Source organism: Gavialis gangeticus, unplaced genomic scaffold, assembly GCF_001723915.1.
Source record: "Gavialis gangeticus isolate Ggan-Ray unplaced genomic scaffold, GavGan_comp1, whole genome shotgun sequence".
Lineage (NCBI taxonomy): Eukaryota > Metazoa > Chordata > Crocodylia > Gavialidae > Gavialis > Gavialis gangeticus.
Window position 1 is genome coordinate 15,337,561 of NW_017729008.1, and position 25,695 is coordinate 15,363,255.

Genomic DNA, 25,695 nt, shown 5'->3' on the forward strand with positions numbered 1-25,695 from the left:
TGTGTAGCATTTTTCTATATTGGTTTATATAACTGGTCAATGTTCTAGATAAAAAGTCAGTTACACTGATCAAGCTTAAAAATAACTTTCCAACATTGGGAAGTAGAGGAGTGAGTCTGGTACAGCCACAGATCTAAGAACTTTAAACATCCCAATTTTCTGCTCTCTGTCCTCAGAAGCCCCAGGAAAGAATGCCTTTGAGCATGCCTTCAAGGTCAGCAGACTTCAACTATTTTGGATCTTGACTCCAAATTGCAGAGCCTCTCAGAGAGAATATCCTGTCAGCATTTCATTTGCCTTCTAACTCAGGGAATTCCAGCCCTAGCACTTCCACCCACTCTGGCAGTGGTACTTGGACAGAGGCATTTTTTTTCAAATAGATAAGTCTCAAGTTAACCAAAGCTTTCAGAGTGAAAACAGGTGCCTTGAACACCATTAAAACCAACAAACAGCCACTGCAGATCTAGGAGAATGGCTAACGTTGACTCCCAGAAAAAATTCCCTTTACCAGACATATTTGGCATATTTCACATCCCATGTGGATTCCATAGTAGGTGCATAATGAACAATGCGACATACAAAAAACTAGAACTCTTGGTTCCAAAATGATGCCTTTTATTAGACCAACTGGAAAATGGCAAGAAAATTATCCTTTTCTGCAAGCTTTTGGGATCAAAGTCCCTTTGTCAGGCTCTGGGAAAAGTGTAGATGGTACAGGATGGTAAACAGTCCCCATAGGTAGGAAATAAACTTAATTTTTGCACAGAGAGAGCTGAAGATGGAAGTCTGTCCCTCTGGGTCCATGAGAGTGTCTAATGAACCACGCTAAACTTTGGAGAAGTAGCACAACTGTAAATATCCTCTGTGCTCTTAAAATGTTTGTAGTGATAATTTCCTTAGCTTATTGATGTTTCCTTGAAAGAGTAGTTTATTAAGTAAAGTTTATTAAGTTTTAGTATGGAGCAATTTGTGTTGTACAAAGCCAATTAATAAATTTTCTTCTGGTTTAACCATGATGTGTATAACAGCTTAAGTCTGTTAAACAATAACTAAACATTTTCTTATTTTTTCAACTCATCAGAAGTGTTTTTGTCTCAAGTGATTGTAGCAGAGACACAATACATAGGTTTTAAGTATAAGCTTAAAAGGCTGAAGAGGTGATCCTTGTACTTCCTGTTGAAGTTCCTGATTTATTCTGCTATACAAACAGCACCCTCCATTCATATTTAAGAACAATTCTTGAGTTTTGGAGGGAATTTGTCTTTTTCCTCAGTGTAATACCCAGGGAATCACTTTGGATGTGGTCTAGGTATGTTTCTTGCTAGAGGGATAGCTCAGCCACTCCTCAGAGAGGATAGGGAAATGTGGAATGTGAAAGATGTTTTCAGTTGTGGCTTTCTGGCAGATCTGAGCTTAAAGCTCTGTCCCGCTATATCCCTAAAACAAAAGCTGATATTTCTGGACTGACTTTCCTGAGGGTCTGGGGTAGCCTGGAGGAGTAAATGCACTATGAAGTGGGTGAATGACAGGAACTTAATGAAAGCTATGTTAAGCTGGGCAAAAAAAAGACTCAATTTGCTATGTATTTGTTCATTTGAATGTCAGTCAGTAAAATCAAAACATGTTAGGATTAAAATAAGCTTCTATATTAAGCTAAAACAGTTCTAGTCTTGCTCCTAGGTGAGAATGTTGCATTTTTCAGTTCCATAAACATTGCTATAAAGTTGAACTAGCACACAGCTTGTTATTGGTGAGCATGTTTAAAAAGGGCAAATTAAGCTAGTAACTGCACTGTGTATGTATTGCTTCATATAAGCTTTAATTAAAACACATTTTAGTTTGGCTAAATTCTACAGGAATTACTCTCTATTTAAAGGGGCTATCTTAAGTTTGCAAGATAGAAAATTTCTTTTTCTTTTGTCCCCAAAATTCATAAAACCTTTTGGGATACTGCTGTGCAAGTGACTATTTTATGGATATTAATTTATTAATTAATATTTAAATTGTTAGTAAGCTAGCATGCAGTAATGATCAGCACTACCTATATTGGTGAGACCAAGGTTTATATAGAGAGACTTAAGTTTTGGTCTAAAGAGGAATTATAAACAGTGGTGAAAAAGCATCTTAAAAAAGGAAATATATATATATTTTCATCCCTATAGTTTGTTCTCAAAATGTTCATGCTTTGGAAAATAGCCATTTATATAAGCAGGTGATCTAACCAAGTATTAAATGTTGTTACAAAGTTTCTAATGTTAGTCTAGTGACTTAATAAAGAGTTTTGATCACTGACCATAGTGCCTAATAAAACATGGAAGGAAGTTAAGAAACTGTAAATTCAGTGATACAAAAAATACGACTTGAAGACTTTTTCTTTGGTTTTGCAGTGTTCCTGTTCCTGTAGTCAGTCTAGAGAAAATTCCTAACCTAGTGAAGGCAGATGGTGCCAATGTTAAAATGAATTCTACAACCACTACCACCATCACCTCCTCCTCAGCCTCTTCATCCACCATACCTGCTCCAACTTTGGTTAAATGTGGTTTGACATCTAAGTCAGTGCCACCATCACCAGAAAAGATTCTGAACGGCAAAGGAATTATAGCTCCATCAATAGACAAGAAACATCAAAATGGCACTAAAAGCAGTAACAAGCCTTACAAAAGAATCTCAGGTGAGTAATGTTGTAGTGCAACTTTTCAGACAGCCCATCATTCTTTACTAATAATTTTTGTAGCTGGGGAGTGATATATTGGAACATGCTGCAGGCTGTTTTGCTATAAGATGCTGCTTTGAAATTGCAAATCATTACCCTAAAAGCTCTTACTGTATTTGTAATATCTGTCCTTTACAAATACAAGTTTGTTTTGTGTTAGTATTAATGTGAGTTAAAATGTGAAATATTTAGGGGAAAAACCATTAAAGTAAAAAGATGGTGATTCTCTTAATCTATTGTTAGTTGTATAAATCAGCTTCCTGCCAACTAGTATAGGAATAATCAGCTTACCAATGCCCATGTTCTCCGGTCTCCAAAACTATTCTTGAAATTTGAAATTTTAATTTATAATAGATTTAGTTAGTTCAACTGAGAAATGTAACTTCTGCCACCCAGCAAAGTTCATGTCAATTATGTTGTTACAGGGGAGCGGGGTTGTTTTGGTCTTTTTAAGAAAACTTATTATGGGTCCAGTGAGTTAGTTGCATAAATAAATGTCACTGTAATCTGAAGGGATTTGTCCCTGTCACATCGTAAAATTAATACACACACCCTCAGCCTGGCGGCTGGTTTCTCTGTGTGGAGAAAAGGAGGCAGGGCTTGGGGAGTCTGCAGTAGCTGTGGGCCTGCACATCAATAGCAGTTGTGGTGAGCTAAGGTTACGGTCACTTGATCTGTCCCTGTACAGATCAGCCAAGTATTGTGGAAGCATCTGTAGCCTAAGGACGCAGTGTCAGTTAGAGGGTGCCCATTCCTCCACAGCCTGTCAGGAGCATTTCTTCCCAGTCTTCCTCTTTGTCCCCTCAGAGCTGAATCAGGCCAGTTGCTGGACTGTGGGCAGAGAATTTGCTCCAAAAGTAAAACATACATTTATGTTCTTAAGGAAGGAAAACAAAATGTCTAAGCTCACGTTTTCTAGCAAAGGTAACTGAATCAAGTTTACTGCATTGGAAGCTCTGTACAGAGTCTGTTCGTCTGTTGGCAGGATTTTAAGACTTGGGCAAGAACTTTCTTGCGTATTTTGAAAGACTCATTTTTGTAATGGTAATGCTATCCAAGCTGTACCATCCATTTGATAGAAAATTGATTGATTCAATTTTCCCGGAGTGTATGAGTCGCACAAGATGACTGCCATTATTTTTAGTTCATAAGTGTGACTTGTTTGTTTGAGACTGAATACAAGTTTGTTTTGTTTTTCATTTTCTTGCATTTGGCAGCCAGCTCTGTGGCACAGCTAACATGGCTTGATTCCAAAACAGTGAGATGCGTTTGCAAAAACTGTATGTGGCATGGCACAATGCCATTCCTCTGAAGCATCCAATACAGCGACTTCTTTCTTAACTAGTTAAACATGGCTCATAGGAAAATTAAGCAGTTGTCTGTGCTTGAGTTCTACAAAACTGAAAATTTTTAAGAAAAAAATCAAGAATTTGGCTATTTTCAGCCTAACATTTTGTTTCCTGGGGTTTGATTTACTATCCCAATGAATAAATACAATGCATTACAATTCATAACATTTAAAATAAGCTTAAGATAATGGGACGGGGGAAGATTTACAAGAAACATTCACATTTTGAATAGCTTAATTTAGAGAACCAATTTACCGCTCTTCCTGGGACACGCAGAGTTGGTAAACTGTGTCTTCAAGCTGCCAGGCTTTCCCCCACATCACCCTGTACCAAAGGACTGGAGGTTGTGTAGACACTGATTCAGTACTTGGTATTTACTGCATTAGGCCCTTTGCAGACATAATTTCTGTCAACAGGTAATGTTGCTTGATGGAAACTTGCACAGTGTGACCTGCTTCATGTTCACAGGGGAAGCTATCCACAGGGAGGAAGTACCCTTGGAACTAGCTTTAACAACACTTGCCAGCAAGGAGAGGCTGTCTCTCCCCCCAGCCGTGTATGGAGCAGGCTCCTGCAAAGTGTAGAGGGGGTGGGGATAGGAACAGCAGGACTGGAACTCCCCCAGGACACCTTATAAGATGCTTTTATATGCGTGTTTCTCCTCCACCTTCATCTGCCACCACTAAGAACAGTCCAGCTCCTTCCTCTTTCAAACCCCCCCCGCTTCAGGTAATTGAAGGCTGCTATTAAGCCCCCTCTCCGTCTCTTCTTCTCTAGACTAAATAAGCCCAGTTCCTTCAGTCTTTCCTCAGAAGTCATGTTGCCCAGCCCCCTTACCATTTTTGTTACCCTCCTCTGGACCCTCTCCAATTTGTCCCTTTCTGTAGTGCAGGGTCCAAAACTGAACACAGTACTCCAGATGCGGCCTCACCAGTGCTGAAAAAAGGGGAATAATCACTTCCCTTGACCTGCTGGCAACACTCCTACCAATGCAGCCCAGTATGCCGTCAGCCTTCTTGGCAACAAAGGCACACTGCTAGTTCATATTCAGCTTATTGTCCACTGTAACCCCCAGATCCTTTTTTGCAGAGCTGCTGCCCAGCCAGTCAGCTCCCAGCCTGTACATGGGATTGTTCTGACTTAAGTGCAGGACTTTGCACTTGTCCTTGTTGAGCCTCATGAGATTTCTGTTGGCCCAATCCTCCAATTTGTTTAGGTCACACTGAATCCTAGCCCTGGCCTTCAGCATATCTACTACTCCCCCAGCTTAGTGACATCTGCAGAGTTGCTGAGTGTGCACTGTATACCATCTTCCGGGTAGCTGATGAAAACATTGAACAAAACTGTCTCCAGGACTGACCCCTGGGGCGCTCCACTTGATACTGGCTCCCATCTAGACATTGAGCCATTGGTTACTATTCTCTGAGCCCAATTCTCCAGCAAGTTTTCTATCCACCTTACAGTCCATTCATCCAGCACATACTTCCTTCACTTGCCTGCAAGAATGGTGTGGGAAACCGTATCAAAAGCCTTGTTAAAATCAAGGTACACCACATCCACCAGTCTCCTCGCATCCACAGAGCCAGTCACCTTGTCATAGAAGTCAGCCAAGTTGGTCAGGCATGACTTTCCCGTGGAAAGGGAATTTCCAGGGCCTGAGGTGAGGCTGACTGGTCTGTAGTTCCCTGGATCCTCCTTTTTCCCTTTCTTAAATATGGGCAGCATGTTTGCCCTTTTCCAGTCATCCGGGACCTCTCCTGATCGCCATGAGTTTTCAAAGATGGTGGCCAATGGCTCTACAATCACATCAGCCAACTCCCTCAGCACCATCAGGTGCATCCCACCCAGCCCCATGGACTTGTATATGTTCAGCTTTTCTAAATAATCCCTAACCTGTTCTTTTGCCACTGTTGGCTGCTCATCTCCTTCCCAAAGTATGCTGCTGGTGCAGTAGTCTAAAAGCTGACCTTACCTGTGAAGACTGAGGCGAAGAAGGCATTGAGCACTTCAGCCTTTTCTGCATCCTCTGTCACAAGGTTGCCTCCCCCATTCAGTTAGGAACCCACACTTACCCTGATCCTCCTCTTGCTACCAACATACTTGTAGAAACCCTTCTTGTTATCCTTCTTTCCCTTGCTAGCTGTAACTCCATTTGATCTTTGGCCTTCCTGAATTCACCCCTGCATGCCCAAGCAATGCTCTTATATTCTACGCTAATTATTTGTCCAAATTTCCACTTCTTATATGCTGTTTGTGATTTAGTTTACTGAAGAGATCCTTGCTAAGCCAAGCTGGTCTTCTGCCATACTTGGTAGTCTTCCTGCGCATCGGGATGGTTTGTTCCTGCACTCTCAGTAAGGCTTCTTTCAAGTACAGCCAGCTCTCCTAGACTCCTCTCCCCCTTGGTCTGGCTTCCCAGGGGATCCTGCCCATGAGTTCCCTGAGTGAGTCAAATTCTGCTTTTCTGAAGTCCAGGGTCTTTACTCTGCTGCTCTCCACCCTTCCTTTCCTCAGGATCCTGAACTCAATCACCTCGCAGTCACTGCTGCCCAAGTTGCAATCCACTACTACAGCAGTTCCCAAACTCTGTGACAGATTGCGCACTACCAATTTAAAACAATGCCACCTTAAGTACCACCAGCAAACTTTTGTCATATAAAGTAATTTTAATAAAACTCTTAATGCATATCACGAACAGGTTGTCTGCATACCACTGGTGGTACCTGTACCAGAGTTTGGGAATGGCTGCACTACCACATTCCCCACCAATTCTTCCCTCTTTGTGAGCAGCAGGTCAAGAAGAGCATGGCCCCTAGTGTGCCACTCCAGCACTCTCCAGAAACTTCCTGGATTGCCTGTGCATTGCTGTATTGCCCTCCCAGCAGATGTCAGGATGATCAAAGTCCCCCATGAGAACCAGGGCCTGTGATGGGGAAACTTCCACTAGCTGTTTAAAGAAAGCCTCATCTACCACACTCTCCTGGTTTGGTGGTCTATAGCAGACCCCCACCACAACAATACACTTGTTGCTCTCCCCTCTGACCCTAACCAAGAGACTTTCAACTGCCCTATCTCCCGTTTCATACTGGAGCTCTGAGCAATCATATGCTGTTTGACATAAAGTGCAACTCCTCCCCCTCTTCTCCCCGGCCTGTCCTTCCTGAACAGCTTGTACCTATCCATGGCAGTGCTCCAGTCATGCGAGCTCCCACCATGTCTCTGTTATTCCAATCACGTCACACCTGTGCAAGGACTTCCAATTCTTCCCGCTTGTTTTCCAGGCTCTGTGTGTTTGTGTACAGGCGCCTAAGGTAACTAGTTGATTGCCCTGATTTTTCTCAGGAAATACGAGAGCACCTCCCCTGTTTCTCCCTCCTGCTTGCTCTTTCTCTAGATCTCCCACTTCCCCACTTACCTCACAGCTTTGGTCTCCATCCCCCAGCAAACCTAGTTTAAAGCCTTCCTCGCAGGCTAGCAAGCCTGTCTGTGAAGATGTTCTTCCCTCTTCATGAGGTGGATCCCATCTCATCCCAGCAATCCTTCTTGGAAGAACATCCCATGGCTGAAGAAGCTGAATTCCTGCTGGTGACACCACCTGCTCAGCCAGGTATTGATCTGCAGGATGCACCTGCTCCTGCCCAGGCCCTTTCCCATGACTGGAAGAACTGAGGAGAACATGACCTGAGCCCCAGACCCCTTCACCCTTGCACCCAGAGCCCTGTAAATTCTCTCCCCCTTTCTGAGATTCCTACTGTGTGCAAGTAAAGCATGTTGTGTTGAGTGTTTGTCTACCCTCTGCCTCTCACAGGGAAGGGGAGCTAAATGGCTCCTTAAAGAAGCCACCCTGGAGCCTGGTTGGGGAAAGGGAGGTGGAGCAGAGAGTCATGATATCTCCTTGTGAGGCACTCTGGCGCAGCAGAGTTCAGTGTCAATCACAAGGAGCTCCCTTGCAGGAAGGAGGAGGAAAGGGGGAGCACCCTAGGATTCAGGAGGATCTGACCAAACACTATCACACTCTGTGTACCATACCATGTGTTCAACTTAGAATGAGATGCAAACAAGCTGCTAAGATAATGTACATTTAATAGGTAACATTTCTGAGGATGGATCACTATTTTTTGTGGCTCTTTATCAGGTGATAAATTGTTTGAGCACATGGCGTGTTACAAATGTATTAGTCCATTAACACATTAATCGCACTTTATATGTATCATCTGCCAAGGACCACAGAGAAAAGTCATTAAGGTAGATTTGGGAGGGGGGAGGGTTGCAGAGATTGTTATGGGGCCTTCCTTCATATTGCTCAGCCAAGGCTCTAGTGAGCAGCCCCACATTGGCACCATTTCAGCACATTTTGCCAGTAAAACGTATCTGCCAATGAGCCAAAAAAATTCACTGGGTAAAAAAATCCAGAGACGATGGAGCTCTGCTCTACAACTGCCTTGGCTGTAGTCATTTTTCCACATGAATACCTTGACTGTCTTGCTGTCTCAGCCTCTCTTGCTGATGTGGCATCACAGTACAGTTTGTGGATATTGTTTATTCCAAAGATTTAAAATACTAAGCTGTGAAAACGTAAAGAACTTTTAAATGACGGATTCCTGGCCAGCATTACACACATCTGTGCACACGCTAAGCTAAGATGCTTGTATGATTCTTTGGGATAGATCTCAAATGCAATCTATTTGTATTAAAAAGTAAAGGGATGGGGGGAAAGGGAATAAGCAAGGGAATTGTTAGGTTCCTCATCTCCTGTTGCAGGTGCCCAGCCATTTGTTTTTAAAACCTTAGCAATGAGCTTAAACTGGTCTACATCAACTTTCCATCCTTCTTAATCCTCAACTCTCTCCTCCCATGCCCCTGAATGGGGCTAAAGCCGTTTCCTTTGCTCAGAGTTGGTGATTCTGATGCATAATGAAGGAGGCTGCCTGCTTTCCTGCAGTAAAGATCTCAGCCAGCTGGGAAATATCAAAAGGCAATCAGACTTGCAATGCCCACCACCAGTAGGTCATTGTCTCTAGTGGCAAATAGAAAAAACTTAGTGCAGAAAAATATAACATCTTCAGTCCCAGCTCTCTTATGGAAAAGCTGAACAACTAGAATACCCCATTTAAATACATTGTTTCTGCTAGTTTGCAACCACTGGAGCTTATGCTACATGTTTTCAGTCAGTCCAGACTGTCATGCTGCTTACAGCTACCCAGTGGAGCTGTATAGAAGAAATGCCTACACTCCCCCATTCTAGAGAATTGGAGCATCATGCTTACAACATGAGCCAACTGAGTGAAAATCTGTAAGAATCCACCTTTACAGCTGGGACCCTTTCCTGTCATGGATACTGGTACTCCCAGGGAATCCAAAAGCTCTGTTCTGTCACAGATCACCAAGAAGGGAAAAATCTTTCATCTTATATGTGAGTCTCATCATAGATACTCTGCCTCACAGTTAAGACTACAGGGCTACTCTTAAAGGAGCATTCAGACTTCAGTTGGAAAAACAGGCAAGTTTCCTGCTTGCTTAGCATTGGTGTTCACCAATGCTAAGTGTAGTCTTGTCATTGCTCCCTAGGCTTCCAGTTTTTCTAACTGCATATCATGAAATTAGCTTTTATCTCTGCTTGTACTGTTTGCATCCTAAAACTTGCTTCTTTTCCAGCTGCATTGAGCAGTAGTTCCTCCTTTTGTGTTTCCTGAAGCTGGAGACGGAATGTTTTCAGGGGTGCACTCTTGATTTGTAGACTTCATTTGATATCTTTAGTTTCAGGTGTGCCAGTGTGGTTTGGTTTGGTTTACTCAGGTGGGTGTTATATATGTGACCCCAGAAACCATGATAGGCACAGAAACAAATCCAGGATTTTATAAAGCAGGGTATGGTTGCAGCACCTGGTACTGCAGCAGTGGCTGGCTGCACCCCCACCCTCAACCTCCTCTCCCTATACCTCCTGCCCACCCCCAGCAGGCAGCACTGCAGGGACTGAAGTCCCAAGGAAGGTAAGTACTGTCCCCTTCCCTTCCCCTTTGCTCAGAGGCATGTCTCTGCCCCCTTCCTTCCCCTCTTGTTCCCTGGTCCCTGCCTGTTGCTGCTGGTGCTGTCCCAGGGCCAAGGGAGCTTCTGTCCCACTCCAGCTGGGCTGTGTGGGGACTGTACTGAGCCCAGGACTATGGCAGGAGAAGGCAAGTTCCCCTTCCCCACACCTGCTCCCAGGCCTCTAGGGAACACCTTGGGGGAGCAGGTAGGGAGTGGGAATGCTCCTGCCACACTCCTGTGGACCCAGACTTGGTGCAACCCAGCTGGAGTGGGCAGGAGCTCCCCTCGCCCCCAGGACAACATGGATACAGCAGTGGCAGACAGGAGGGGGAACGGGAGGGGAAGAAGATGAGAGGGGAAGGAGTGGCCTGCTTTTGAGCACAGAGGGGAAGGGGGGGGGGGAGTGCTTATTTTCTTCAAGACTTAAGTCCCTGGCTGATCCTTTGGCATCGTGGTCAGAAAGGGGGAGTGTAGCCATACCACTGCACCCCTTCTGGGTCTGCCCCTAGATAGATACATTACATACTTGAAAAAAGAAGTTGAAGAACCACCTCCTTCATCTGGCCCGTAGGACACAGTGTATTAAATTCTTCTGCATGTTTGGATCTACTTACTGGTTGTACGTATCTTTTACATTCTGCTGTGCTTCAAAATCCACAGTAGCTTCCACTTCTTGTGACTGACTTCACTGTCATGGAAGGTTTCCCCAACAGTGACACTGCAGATCATTAGTTCAGATATATAGTACTTTAGTTCAGGAATGCCTTGCATCTCAGATATGATCAAGAGAGTTTCCCCTTTTCTGTGGGTTCAGTAGTGTTTTATCCTATCTAGTGTTTTTTTTAATCTTTTAACAATTCCTTGTAACAATACTCAGAACCATCAATCACCTAGGACATGCAAGAAGCAGATGCTGTTTAGTACAGAGCACTGGGCATCAGAAGTCGTGCTGCTTCTCCTAGCTCTGCCACTTACTCGCTCTTTGGCTTGAGCAGGTCTCTTAAGGTCATTGTGTGCTTCAGTTTCCCTGTCTGTAAAATGGGGATAAAAATGCAGACCTCTCAGCAGGGAATTTTTTATAGTTTGTAAAAATTTTCAGATCCTCAAATGAAAGGTTCTGCATAGGTGTGAAGTATTAACTAATTGTATTCTGAAGACTTTGCCATTCTTTCACAAATATAAGCCCAAATAAATTATTAAATAGCTGTGTTGCTTATTCATTATTATCTTAAGGGGGCACAAAAGACTATGAAAAAATTACATAGATGTAAACTAAAGCATCCGTTCTGCAACATAAAACTGAAAAGCCATTTTACATGCAAGTTATGAGTGATCTAAACAAAGTGCACAAATAAAATTTAAATTGATGATAAAATATGTCAATTGAATGCATTCAGCATGAAATACACCAACCTTTCTCTATAGGTGGTTACTACTGCTTCTAATAATTAGAACTCATGTAAATCTTCTTTGAAATGCACTACACACAATTAAGTTTAATGTGTCTGTGAAATAGGGTGATAATGATTAGATCCTTGTTTTATACCTGGTGATTCATTTAGATCAAAAATTTCAAGCATATTTTGTACTTTTGTGTGTGACTTGAGACACCAGTGCGTGATTTTTTCAGAAGATCTGAGCTGCTGTAGCTTTCAGTTTCCAGTGGAAAATTGGATAATACTTCTAAAATTCAGTGCACAGGTCTGTTAAGAGCAGCACCCCAAATCTGACTCAGATCACTATACAAAACTCACCTCTCTGGTCCAAGCCCCTAAATAGAACAACCTTAACTTCCACCCCCAAAAGACTGTTTTCCAAGTGTATTTTTTCCCAGCTTAAGAGCAGGTTTTGTGAATTCTGTGAAATTCTGCTCTTAATGGTGGGAACCATGCCCAAGGACAGGAAAGAAGCCGAATTGCATAGCTGTGCATGTGATGCATGTTAGAATGTGCTGGCACTGAGCCATGTAAATAATACTGTCAGGCAGAGCTTATTGGAGCCTCTGTAAAGCTGAATATAGTGAGGAAGCAATCTTAATTCACATGTATTAACATGTATTTTTAGACTTTCTTTTCTTTTCATTCCCTCAAACAGAAAGAGAATTTGACCCAAATAAACACTGTGGAGTACTGGATCCTGAATCAAAGAAACCTTGCACAAGATCACTCACCTGCAAGGTATTTTTCTTAGAAGATAAAATAGCAGATGCTATGTTGTAGTTTAAATGGCACTACAGTAATATGAGTGCACTCAGGACACTCCTGTCTTACAGACAGTGGGTATGGTATTCAGACACTCACCACAGGTAATTCTTTATACAGTAATCATATTCTGTTTCTTTGGTGAATCAGGGCATCTGCATTATTACAGTGATATTTTTGACAGAGGTTTTTCATGCCACTTATGTAAAAGGTATTAATGTTGTATACAAACACTAAAGAATATTGTTTGTAAATGATACTTTTTTGTTCATGTGTATAAAAGCACTGATGCCTACTTCACTTTGATTTAAGATTAAAGTAATTTTCTTATTAAATAACTTTAAAGGTTTCCACTTGATAAAGTAAGTCTCATACAAACAGAAACAAGATGAGACATTTAATAAAGACAGACATACTACTGCTTGTCTGTAGAGGTGAACAGAAAGGAAGAAACCTTGTGCAAAATCACTCACCTTTAAAAGCATTTCATCTGTATGCTTAAAAAATATCCACTTATATACATTTTTGGATATAAATCAAACCAAATCAAATTATTATTTGTAGCTTAAGAGCTGTAATGACTAAATTCTAAATTTTAATAACACTAGTACTACTCAGGTATTATCTTCTGTTTTGGAAAAGGTAAATAAATAGTTTCCATTGTGAAATTTGTTTCTAAAAGTATTTCTAAGCTAAAAGTGAACCTTTCTGAAAATAACTATTTAACTTACCAAAGGTGGAATAATAGCTTTTAATTTGCCTTGGCTGTATCTAAAGTTCTTTTTATGTAGATTTTTACCTCTTAGAGTTGTATGTCAGAAATTTACAGAATTCACAAATAATTTTATGCGCACACAAACCACCCTTTTTATCCACCCTGTTTTTAGACTCATTCACTTAACCATCGGCGAGCAGTTCCAGGCCGTAAAAAACAGTTTGACATCCTTCTAGCTGAACATAAAGCTCGATCCAGGGAAAAAGAAGGTGCAAAAGACAAGGAGCATCCACAGTCTATAAGGGAAAGCCATCAGAGCCAACCCACACCAGCACAAGATTCTCTGTCAGGATCTTCAGTGACCTCTGGACAAGAAACAAAAGTAACGTCTCCTGCAAAATCTAAACCACCCAATTCTTTACTTCCTAGGTGAGCAGTGCTCAAATATGTGTAAACTAAATCCTGAAGCTGCTGTAGCAAATGTTCCTGTGCCTTATACACAGCTGAAGTAGGATTTTCTTTATCCTTCTCTGAATTATTCCCTAAGTAAGTACTAATATAAGGGTTTTTTCTCTTGGTACCTAGAAATAACCAGTGTCTAGTTGGGAGGAGATCAAGTGGGGTTCTCCAGGGGTCCATCATGAGTCTGGTACAGTTCAACTTGTATCATTAATGTTTGGGATGATGGGATTGAGTGCACACTAAGCAGCTTTGCAGATGACACCAAGTTGGGTGCAGTTACAAACGTTCTGGACGGCAGGGCTAAGATTCAGGATGACCTGGATAGACTGGAGAAATGGTCTGCAGTCAGATGAGAAGCAACAAGGCCAAGTGCAAAGTCCTGCACTTGGGACAGAATAATCACATGCACAAAGAAGGACTGGGGAATGATTGGCTAGGCTGCAGGACTGCAGAGAAGGACCTGAGGGTTAGAGTGACCAAAGCTGAATGTGAGCCAACAGCGTGCTTTTGTTGCAAAAAAGCCAACAACATACTGGGTTGTATTAACACGAATGTCACTTGCAGATCAAGGGAAGTGATTCTTCCACTTGATTCAGCATTGGTAAGGCCTCACTTGGAGTACTGTGTCCATTTTTGGGCCCAACACTTCAAAAGGATTGGAAAAAGAGTCCAGCAAAGAGCAACAAAAATAATTAGGGGTCTGGGGGGCAAGACTTATAAGGAATGACTGAATAAACTAGAGTTTTTTAAGAGATGAGGAGACTGAGGGGCCATTTGATCACAGTCTTCAAATACCTGAAGGGCAATTACAGAGAGGATGGAGATGGGCTTCTCTCCATGACTGTAGGGGGACAGAACTAGGAGCAGTGGCCTTAAGCTTCAGCAAGGGAAATTTACTGACTCCAAGACAACTTTGAATTTAAGACAACCACCCCAGTAATTAGATTCTATGCATGGAAAATGTATCAATTTGTTATAGTTTTCCATGTATAGAATCTATTAGAGGGTCTTCTTAAATTCATGCCCCTCACACCACTGCCACCACTGCAGGTGGATAGACTGGGGGTGGGGGAGGGCAGGCAGGGAGCAGGGGAGTCAAGTGCTTGACCCCTACCTCTGGCACCCTGCTTCTGACCCCCTTTCCACTTGCTCCCACATGCTGCCTGCCCTCCCGATGCCTGTGTAGCACCCGCCCCACACACTGCTTGCCCCCCCATGACTTGCCTCACTTCCTGCCAGTGCCCCATGCCTGCACCCTGTGGCTCCTTCCCCCCTTTACTCACAGATTCATAGATGTAGGGTCAGAAGGGACCTTGTAGATCTTCTAGTCCAGCCCCCTGCCCTGGGCAGGAGAGAAAACTGGGCTCAAGTGACCCCAGTAAAGTAAACATCAAGTCTCCTCTTAAAGACCCCCAAGGTGGGAGCCAGCACCACTTCCCTTGGAAGTTGGTTCCAGATCCTAGCTGCCCTGACTGTGAAGTAGTGCCTTCTAATGTCTAATCTAAACCTACTCTCTAACAGCTTATGGCTGTTATTCCTTGTTACTCCGGTAGGTGCTCAGGGGAACAAGGTCTCTCCCAATCCCTGCTGGTTCCCCCTAGTAAGTTTATAGACGGCCACCAGGTCCCCCCCTCAGCCTTCTCTTGCAAAGGCTGAACAGGTTCAGGTCCTGTAGTCTCTCCTCATAGGGTCTGCCCTGCTGTCCCTGGATCATGTGAGTGGCCCTCCTCTGGACTCTCTCAGTGCTGTCCACATCCCTCCTGAAGTGTGGTGCCCAGAACTGGATGCAGTACTCCAACTGCGGCCTGACCAGTGTCACACAGAGGGGGAGGATCACCTCCTTGGCCCTGCTTGTGATGCATCTGTGGATGCACGACAAGGTATGGTTAGCCCTCCTGACCGTGACCTCGCATAGTTGGTCCATGTTCATCTTGGAGTCAATAATGACTCCAAGATCTCTTTCTGCCACCGTGCTTTCAAGAAGGGAGTTCCCCAGCCTACAGGTATGCTGCTGGTTCCTACTGCCTAAGTGCAATATTGAATCCCATCCTATTTTCATTTACCCACCTCTGTAACCTGTCCAGGTCCCGCTGTAATCTGTCCTTCCCTTCTAGCTTGCCCACCTCACTCCAAATCTTGGTGTCATCTGGGAACTTAAACAGGTTGCTTTTCACCCCGTCATCCAAGTCACTAATAAAGAAATAGAACAGTGCGGGTCCAAGGACTGAGCCCTGGGGGACTTCACTGCCCACTTCCCTCCAGGTCGAATATGACCTGTCCACTACCACTCTCTGAGTACAACCCCTCAGCCAATTTGCAATCCATCTGACTGTGTAGGGATCAATGCCACAGTCACCTAGCTTTTTAATGAGAATGGGGTGGGAGACAGTGTCAAAAGCCTTCCTGAAGTCCAGAAAGACTACATCCACCACGACACCTGTGTCCAGTGGTTTTGTGACCTGATCATAGAAGTCAATCAGGTCAGTCTGACAGGACCTGCCCCTAATGAAACCATGCTGGTTGCCTTTGAGTATCATCCCTGCTGCTGGCCCATCACAGGTGCTCTTTGATAATCTTCTCAAACAGCTTCCCCAGGATTGAAGTATGACTAACAGTCCTATAGTTGCCCAGGTCTTCCCTCTTCCCTTTTTTAAAGATGGGGACCACATTGGCCTTCTTCCAGTTGTCCGGCACCTGGCCAGAGCACCACAAGTGCTCGTAAAGCGGTGAAAGGGTTCCCGCGATGACACCCGCTGATTCCCTCAACACGCTGGGGTGGAGAGCATGTGGAGCTGCTGATTTGAACATGTCCAGCCCCTCCAGAAGTTCCCTAAATTGGTCCTCCCTGACCCTAGGCCTGGCAGAGTTTCTTGCTCTCCTTTGCCTACACCTGTGCCCCTGCAGCTCCCCCCAGCTATCTGCCCCCCTGCTACCTCTGCTCCTTCCTTGCCAACAACCCACATCATGTTTGCCACCTCCCTGCCACCAGCCTCCCTACCACTGCCTGAGCCTAAGTACCACCACATCCTCCTGACCCAGGTTCCAGTGCCACTTGTCCCCTCCCCCCACCCCCAGCAGGCACTGTTTACCCTCCATGGCTCTGTCTTCAGTGCAAAAACAAAATGTAATAGTACTTAAACTCATCTTTATGAGCCTCAAGTGTAACACAATGTTACACAGAGTTGTACAATCCAACACAAAGTTGATGGATTCCCACTTTTATTACTGTATAACTTGGCAAGAGGGATTGTGGAAGTGATGTTAATTTTTAATTATATTTACTTCCTCCACACAGGTTTTGTTATTGTTTGGATTCTAACAATTTTTATGCCACTTGCTTTGAAGCTTAGACAGTTGTGCTCGACATGCGAGCTTTGTCACATTTTTTTCAAAACATTGACAGTATAAATCTTTTTTTTCTCCACTTAGACCATCATCTGCAAACAGCATAAATAGCAACAGTTCTTCAAACCATAGTGGGTATGCACCAGACCTGCCACTGCCTTCTGCGGGAGGAGACATCGCTAGTAGATTGTCCAGTGATGAAGGAGAAGTGGATGGTGCTGAAGAATCTGAGAAGTTAGACTGTCACTTTTCCAGCCACCATCCCAGACCTCTTGGGGTATGTCTCTCTCTCTTTGACATTGCTACTTATCACTGTCATATACAGGCAACCCCCACTTAGCACTCTTAATTGGTTCCTGAAAAACTAAGCGTTAAGCAAAATGAGCATTAAGTGAAACCGACCAAGATGGTGACCACAAATGTTTTTAATGACCCAGGATGGTGACCACGAGCATTATAATGAAAGTCACTGAGTGCTAAGTGAAATCAGGTATCAATTTAAAATGAGCGTTATAGTGAAGCACTAAGCAAAACAGCATTAAGCAGGGGTTGCCTGTACTCAATGCCATACATGTGTTTGACATTCTACAGACATGTAAGTAGGGCTCCGTGTCCAAAAACATGCAGCCTAAGTAAGATAAAGTTGTCTGATGTGACAAGAGACAAAGATTGGTTGGAAGAAATGAGACAGGTTAGTGTATATGACATTAAAATATTACAGGATTATGGGCACAAGAAAGCATCAGCTGTTGAAATCAGAATTTTAGAGCCAGATTCACCTCTGTGACACTAGTAGAAATCGGGAGCAATTCTGTTTACGTGAATAGTTGTGTTGGTGTAAAACTGCCATGAGAAGACAACCAGTCTTTCATGTCTTAATTAGAAGGTTAACTGAAAGCTTCAAAATAGGCTTGAAAATTGTATGGCAACAAAAATGGTACCAAGTGATTGAACTCTTTATGTTCTTGAGGATTTGTAACCCACCTTTAAGCAACAACACTTGAGAAGCACAGTTTGTACAAGAGTACTTACATTTTGAACTCATTGTCTCATTCATTTAAAATGGAGTGTCCTCTCCTGAGCACAGCTTAGCCCAGGCACTATGAAATCACTTTGTCCAAATGTGCTAGTCTGGCTGCTCCCATGTTGGTTTTATGTTTTATTGTTATCAGTAAGTGCAGCCTTATGGCACTGAATCTGAAAAGTGTGTTTATTTATGTAATACAATGTAAGCAGTAATTGGAGAACTCTTGAACTCCTGAGCTTTTATACACTTTAAGCCAAGGAAATGAACTGATGACAATTAGATGTCTCCATCAATATATTTTCTGTGTAGTATGCACAATTAAGAGAATGTGTTTGCATATTGCGCTGTATAGATATATTGGAACAGTGTAATTAGTTCAGTGTCGACTAATATGGTGGCCTTAAGTGTGTATTACTCCTGTGGGGGGATATTAGAGTTTATACCTGTGTTACTACTCCAAGAATCAACGCTTAAATTACACAAAAATTAGCATATGCTTACAATAATTTCAAATTAAATTTAAATATAGCTCCATTTGTGTGTTAATTTTCCCAACGTTTTAAAGAATAGTCTATTAGAATTTATCCTCCTTTACTTCTCACATCTAGAAACAACCAGTGCTTGTTTGCTCCATGCTTCTATGTGTTAATAATGCAACATTGTAGATGGCCATTTGTCAGACAGATTACAAAAGCTATTTGAAGACCACTGAAAAGTGAAGTAAAGCTAAAATTATTTTAAAATAGAAAAAACCCTCATGTAAAAGAAATAGTTATTCTAAAAACAAAATATATACTATGGTGTGATTGCTCTTCTTTTATTAATTTGGGAAGGCCTCCAAATCCAATCAATGGCTTCCTTTCATCTGTGCAAGACAGTGGACATTGCAGTCTATGACGTTCATGAAAGGAATTTGAGTCAATTCCTTTCATGAACTTTAATGCCGCAGTGGAGACGATGGCGCCGATCACTTGCCAAGGTTTTCCATTACCCAGGATCAATTCCAGATGCCTTCATATCTCTCTTGCATGTGTCTTTATAACAAAGCTTGGGGCATCCTGCTGTTCTTGTTCCCTCCGAGAGTTCTCCGTATAGCATGTCCTTGGGTATACGTCCATCTTCCAGTCTACTCAGATCGCCTCTTTAGTGCAGTTGTCTCTGTCTGACTAGGACTGTCACATTGGTAGATTTGCCCTTTGAAGAACCCCTGCATTGGTAACTTTATCTTGCCGTTTGATGTTGAGTATGTGGCATAAACAGCACAGGTGGAAGATGTTTAATCTTTCTCTTCATATGCATAAGTTGTCCATGTTTCCCCACCATACGTGAGTGATGAGTACACAAGCTTTGTACACTAGCATTTTGATCTTGATGGTAAGCTTTGAGTTGTCCCACGCTCTTTTAGTTAGTCTGCTGAAGGCGGTGGCAACCTTTCCAATGTGAACATTAAGTTCTTCAACCAGTGAGAAGTTGGTGGTCACTGTGGAGGCTAGATAGCTGAACCCTTGAGCTACTTCTAGCTAGTTCTCATTAAGGGTGATTGATGGATCTTGTGGAACTCCCTGTCCTAGCACAACTCTTTACTTTATGCTGATAGTGAGAGCAAATGCCTGACAAGCTTTTGAAAGGCAATCCATGAGTTCTTGTAGTAGGTCTTCATTGTGGGCTATAAGCGCAGCATCATCAGTCAATAGAAGCTGTCTAATAAGCACCTTTCTGACTTTAGTCTTTGCCTTGTGTCGTGACAGGTTGAAGTGTTTCCCATTTGATCTTGTGTGAGGGTGCACTCCACCTTCCCTGTCTTTAAATGTGCAGTTTAGGAGTACCGAGAAAAAGATTGCAGAAAGTGTAGGGGCAAGAATGCATCCTCACTTCACTCCGCTTTTCATCTTAAAGCTGTCCGAAGTGGACCCAACAAACTGAACAGTTTCTTTCATGTTGTCATGGAAGAAACGTATAAGACTTAACAGGATTGGTGGGCAGCCTGTCATTTCTAGAACTGCAAATAGGCCTGCTCTGCTGACTGTCAAATGCTTTGGTTAGATCCATGAAGGTGATGTACAGTGGTTGGTTTTGCTCTCTACACTTTTCTTGAAGTTGACACAGGGAAAATATCCTTGTCTATGGTTGATCATCTGGCCCTGAAGACATGACTCGCCAGCTGTTATAGGTGCTCCAAATCCAGAGACACTATAAAATGAAGTTACTCTTAAGGTGGGATCCCTACCTTTCAAAAATATTAATCCTGTCACAGTGCCTACTCACCATCATTATATTTGAGTTTGCATAAGAAAGCATTAACAGTAAGTATCACGTGTTGTCTGGGCACTGGTATTTGAATACTCTATCAATGGGCATTATTGAGAAATTCAAGTAGATTAGATTGTTTGTCTCATTTCATTTAGAACAATCTTGTTTGTCACACAAAGCAGCACAGAAAACAACTACAGGAAAACTTCTGCTACAGATAGCACTAACTACACAATAAAGGAACTGCTAAACACTGGGCATCTGTGGCCCCATGGCAAGCATTACATTTGTTGTGTTATATGTGAGCATCAGGGAACAAATCATAACATACCAATAGGCCACACGTTAAAATTATCACAGGATACTTCTGCAACACAAAGAAGTTTCTGTGCAAAGATCAGCTTCTTTGTGGCTGATCCAACATTTTTATCCAAGGGTATATATAGTTAACATCTGGCAAGTTAGTTTGTCATGTATTACTCATAGTTAATGTACAACAAATATAACTAACACTTATTGGGGTCTGCATGTATATCTGCAGAAATATCCAAGCTAGACCTGAGTGTGTCAGTTCTGGAACAGGCAAGATAGCCATGTTAGCATAGCTTGTGCCCAGGTGAAAAACCACATATCTCCACTGAGCTGCATAGCTGTATACAATATACCTCTACCCAATCTGTCTAGCTATCTTGGCAGTGCCTTGTGGGAGTCCCATGCTGAATTGGTTTCTCAGCTTTTCTTTCAAGAGCTGCCAGGTGTTTGGGGAGCAATGGAAGTGGTACATTCAGTCACTGGAAAGACAGTGCACTGTGTAACTGAATAGCAGCCACCTCCCCAGTGTAGGAGCTGCTCAGTAATAAAGTATGTATACTGACTGACTGACTGACTTGGCTATTGGGATGTTTACATCAGGGTTGTCTAACTGGCAGCTCACAGAGTTAATTTTCACCCTCAGGCTCTCACCCAGCTGCCACTCTTCCCACAGCTCTGGCTGCTGTCAGCTTGCATTTGTAAGCATCCTCTTCCTCCCCTAGGTGCTGCTTTCTGTCCTGGCTCCAGAAGCTAAGGCAAAAAGTGCAAGCAGCTGCTTGTTTGACTGATTAATTACTTCTGTGAGGAATTAGTGTAACTAGCCTTAATTAGGTGCTAACAGGGAGCTGGCCTGTGTGTGATATGTGTAATGTTCCAGAATCAAATAGCAAGGCATGCTTAATTCATTTTAAGCAATGTCTTTCATATAGAACAGTGGTGCTCAACCTTTTGGCCCTGCACGGACAGTCTACAGACCAGTTCGGGCCCTGCACTGCCTCCACCCAAACTACACCCCTGGCTTGGGCCCAGCACCGCCTTTGCCCAGCCCTGCATACTAGTATCTGGCTGCGCATGCCAAAATCAGACTGTGGCATCCTGCACTGCCCCTGCCTGGCCCTATGCACGGAAATCAGGCCCCACGCGCTGTAACTGGACCCCACATAACCCCTCGCACACTAGGATCAAGCCCCATGCCACCTTGCATGCCCGATCTAGCACACAGAGCCATGCTATCTGGCCTGTGGTGCTCCCCACAGGTTAGGAAATCTGGCATCAGGGGAGCAGCCACCAGCTGCTGGGGATTAGACGTGGCCTGGGACTCGAGGTTTGGGCACCCTGATATAGAAATTGATAGGATTTGACAAATAGCTTATACCACTTGTACCATTTTAACCGGCTGCCTGTGTTACTGAGGGGTGTGTCTCGGGTGGCTTTTACTTACTGTATTGGGTAGTTCAACCTGAGAATGGATATGTCAGCCATCTAGTCCCAGCAGATACTTGCAGTTAAGGGAGCATGTCAGAGCTGTTCACTGAGGATCCTGGTTCAAGCTTCTGCTGAGCCTTACAGGAATGGTTTTAAGTAGAAGAGTCGTGGCCCACAAGCTCTGAAGAACAGAGGCAAGATTTAAACGACACCCTCTTCCAAAAAACAAGCAGCAATTATTCTGGGAAACTAGTGTGCTACGGGGACCAGCCAAGGCTATGTGAGGAAGTTAGGCTTTTCTGTCGTACCATTGGGGAATTATAAGTCTTTTAGGTAAGAGAGCCAGTATAAATTTGTTGCTTACTTTTTTTTCTCTAAAAGCTGTTTACTGCTGAAGTGAACAGTGCTTTGATTTTGAGAGGGCTGTCTGATCACAGACTGTGGAACGGAAGAGTCAGGAGTGCCTAGATTCAAACCATTGTGCTAGATAAGCACAAGTGATACACAGGATACAGTGTAGGAGCAGGGGAAATGCAGAATTCCTCCCTAGCATATGTAAATACAAGAGATATAACAGCTGAGGGGAATTCGCTCAGAGCAGAAAGAGAAGAGTACAGCTAATATTGTAAACATGACCATGCTTGTTTCAGAGATAGCCGTACAGTCATCCTTATTCAGGAGAGTAATAAAGAGAATGCATTACTTCAAGTGAAATAAACTTTTTTTTTGTTTAAAGAGAAACCTGATCATTGATCTTGGTCTGTTAGAACCACCCTGACACATGGAATCACAATATTTACTATGCCCTGAGAGGCAATATAATTTAGTTTCTCTCTGCCACTTTTTCCTCTTCTCTTTAGCAATGAGTACCAAACAGTACTTTGTTTGTCATAGGTGTGCCATTGGTAAGATGCTGCACAGGCAAAGTAGGAGAGTTACAGGTGTATCTGTATGTGTTTCATATATAGTGCAGGAAAGTTACTTGTGATGTTTTCCTTTGTCAAAAGCCTTCTTTTTTTTAATATGTATGTGTTGAGCAAGTATAGGTGTGGGTGTGCGTGTGTGTATTATTTGCTTTGGAGATTATAACTTAATTTTTTAGCTGTAAATAAGATTGAAATATCTCTTTCAGTTTTGTTCATTTGGCAGTCGTTTAATGGGAAGAGGCTACTATGTATTTGATAGAAGATGGGACCATTTTCGATTCGCACTAAACTCCATGGTGGAAAAACACTTGAATTCACAGATGTGGAAGTAAGTGAGAATTTTGCCCATATGAATGTTTTTATTCATTTTAATGCTCAAGGAGGTTATTGTTGAGATAAATTAGAGAATGTCCTGATGGACATAATGTTCATTTCTCACAGTATGCAAAGCCCACAATAATATTCTCCCTACTGAACTAAACCAAGGGATTACAGATCAGTCCTTTCCACTTCTGCTTTGCTAGCAGCCTGATCTTTGGAGCAACTTTGAGGTCAACTTTAGATGCTGTTCCTTTCTTTCTCTCACAACTGAAAGGAATACTATGTAATTCTGACATGTGCAAAATGGACCGAAGGTGTTTTGAATAAAACAGAAAGGGGTCAGTACAATACAAACCCTTGACATGAAGCACCAAGATCATCTAAAATAATCCATGTCAGCCTCCAGATTTCGTAAGACTCATTGGCATGAATGTCTTAACATATCCAATTATAATGCAACATTATTATATTTTACACCAAGGTCCTAAGTTCTGTATATGGAGATTGTATTTTTCCAAAGTGTAGCTGTAGACAAAAACAACTCGAGCTACTGGTGTAGATAAGAGTGCAGCCATGCCATCACTGAATATATTTTGAACAGAAAAACTAGAAATCAGTTGCCATCAGCAAATTCAGCTAACAAAAAATAAACTTCGATTCTCGTGTGTACATTCTACTTATACATTCAGATATCTCACAGAAATGGTTTATGCACAGACATTAAAATTAGACAGCACTGCTAAAAAAAAATGAAATTAGGAATTTTGAAATCAATTTAAAAATGACACTTCAGACTTGAAGATGTGGTTTTAGAATTCCACTGTGCAACATGCATTTCCTTCCAATGCAGCTATATTCAAGATAAGTGTTTCATGTCACATCACTTTTAGTATTATGAGGACTGCATTATACTAACAGAATGGCAGCTGTTAGATAAAACAGGTTTGGTATTATTTAAAGGTATTGCTACTGGCTTGTCTGACTAACCCAATAGCTTTGAAATAATGCTACTCTGCCAGGAGAGCGAGTTTGGAACCAGTGGGTTCATTGCACAAGTTTCTAGAATAGGTGGGGTCGGAAGGAGATAGATGCTTGATACACAGGTGCAGCTCCTCTTCCAGGAGCTGGTACAGTATTGATACCGGCTGTAAAAAAGGCAATATGGCTATAGCTCCATGATACTTGTCATCCAAAGATAAAGCACTAGTTTCCTGTAATAAAGAAACAAGGATTTGTCTGTCAATTACTTTTGTCAAAGGGTAGAGCACTGAGGTGGCTGAGACCACTTCTCCCAAGTGAACAGACCATGTTGCAGGGTGGTGATTTTAAGTGTGTAGTGCTGCTCTGTGTGGATTATTGCTTAATCCAGGAAGCTAATCAGCATTGCTGGGTGACAAGGTTAATTTTCCTACCCACCCCACCTCATGGATGGGGCTACCCTTCTGGTTTAGGAAGCCACCCTCCTGCAGCAGTGCAGTATGTTTAAGGACACTGCTCTCTGGAGCAAAGTGAGTTGACTGGGCTGGCATGGCCTGAGAGGGTGTCACTGGCACCACCATTAACACGAAACGTATAAATAATCCCTAGACATCTCAATACTGTGGTAAAATAAAAGGCTCCATCCTGCTCCCACTGAAATCCATGAGACAGATTTCAGTGAAAGCAGGATCCAACCTAGTTTTTCAAAATACTCTCTCAGGCTCTACAAGGAATTAAATCTCTGTGTATATTTAATATTTCTTCTTTCAACAAATTTCATCCACGCGTCATTTCCCTACATAACATGGAAAATTCATGACACTTGCTTCCTGGTTGTACACATTTCTTATCCTCAGCCCTCCTCCCCTTCTGGATTGATCTTTTCTTATCTTCAGCCAGGAGAGATGTGTAAAGCTGCAGTTTTATACCTGAAGCTAGTGCAGCTCTGTAGTTCTGGATCATCCAGTCAAGATGAGGGATGGGGAGATGCCCTGCTTTATTTCCCTAAACAATAATATATAGTGCTTTTCAGTCCTCATTCTTGAAGTTTCTTACAAACAGTAATAATTTGCTGTCCCCATTTTGTAGATGGAGAGATGAAGACAGAGAGAGGCTAAGCAACTTGCCTGAAGTCTGCATTAAATTGCTGGCAGTGTAGAGAATAGAGCTCACTAATTTCTGGGCCTCTCCATAGTCTCATCTCCCTTTCTGCCATTAGTATTGCTGTGTTTTAGGTTTTTCAATCCTAGAATGAGAAGAGGAAGTTCAGTGAAGAACAGAGAAGGAGAATTTAGGCATTTGGGACTGATTTATGGAAAAATACACTAGTGAAGAATATTTATGGATATTTGTCCAAGTGACAGTTAAACAGTGAGGTGATATCGTTCTATAAAATATAAACAGTTATAAATAACAAGATAAAGAGGGTTCAGTTAGGGTGATACACAGGAGAGGAACTTTCTTTTGAAACCCACAGTTCCAGTGCTAGGTACTTGGGAGTGTTGGATCAGCTTTATAAATAGGTTGAACACTAGTCCAAAAATATATTATTAAATTTATGTGTTTCATCCAGACTAGGTTAAAACAACAGTGCGTGTGTATATAGCTGGTTGCACGTAAAAAAAAAAAAAAAAAAAACAACCT

The 25,695-nt window shown here is 42.5% G+C and overlaps 1 protein-coding gene across 3 annotated transcripts in view; it reads left to right on the forward strand.

Annotated features, from left to right (window-relative positions):
* Nucleotides 1-25,695, forward strand: part of ATXN7L1 (ataxin 7 like 1) — a 232,420-nt gene that overhangs the window by 190,094 nt on the left and 16,631 nt on the right. For all 3 annotated transcript variants that reach the window (XM_019509425.1, XM_019509422.1, XM_019509423.1), the window contains 5 exons: nt 2,388-2,671; nt 12,184-12,266; nt 13,178-13,434; nt 16,897-17,089; nt 22,959-23,080. In XM_019509425.1, the coding sequence (XP_019364970.1) occupies nt 2,388-2,671; nt 12,184-12,266; nt 13,178-13,434; nt 16,897-17,089; nt 22,959-23,080 (939 nt within the window). The remainder of the gene's footprint in view (nt 1-2,387; nt 2,672-12,183; nt 12,267-13,177; nt 13,435-16,896; nt 17,090-22,958; nt 23,081-25,695) is intronic.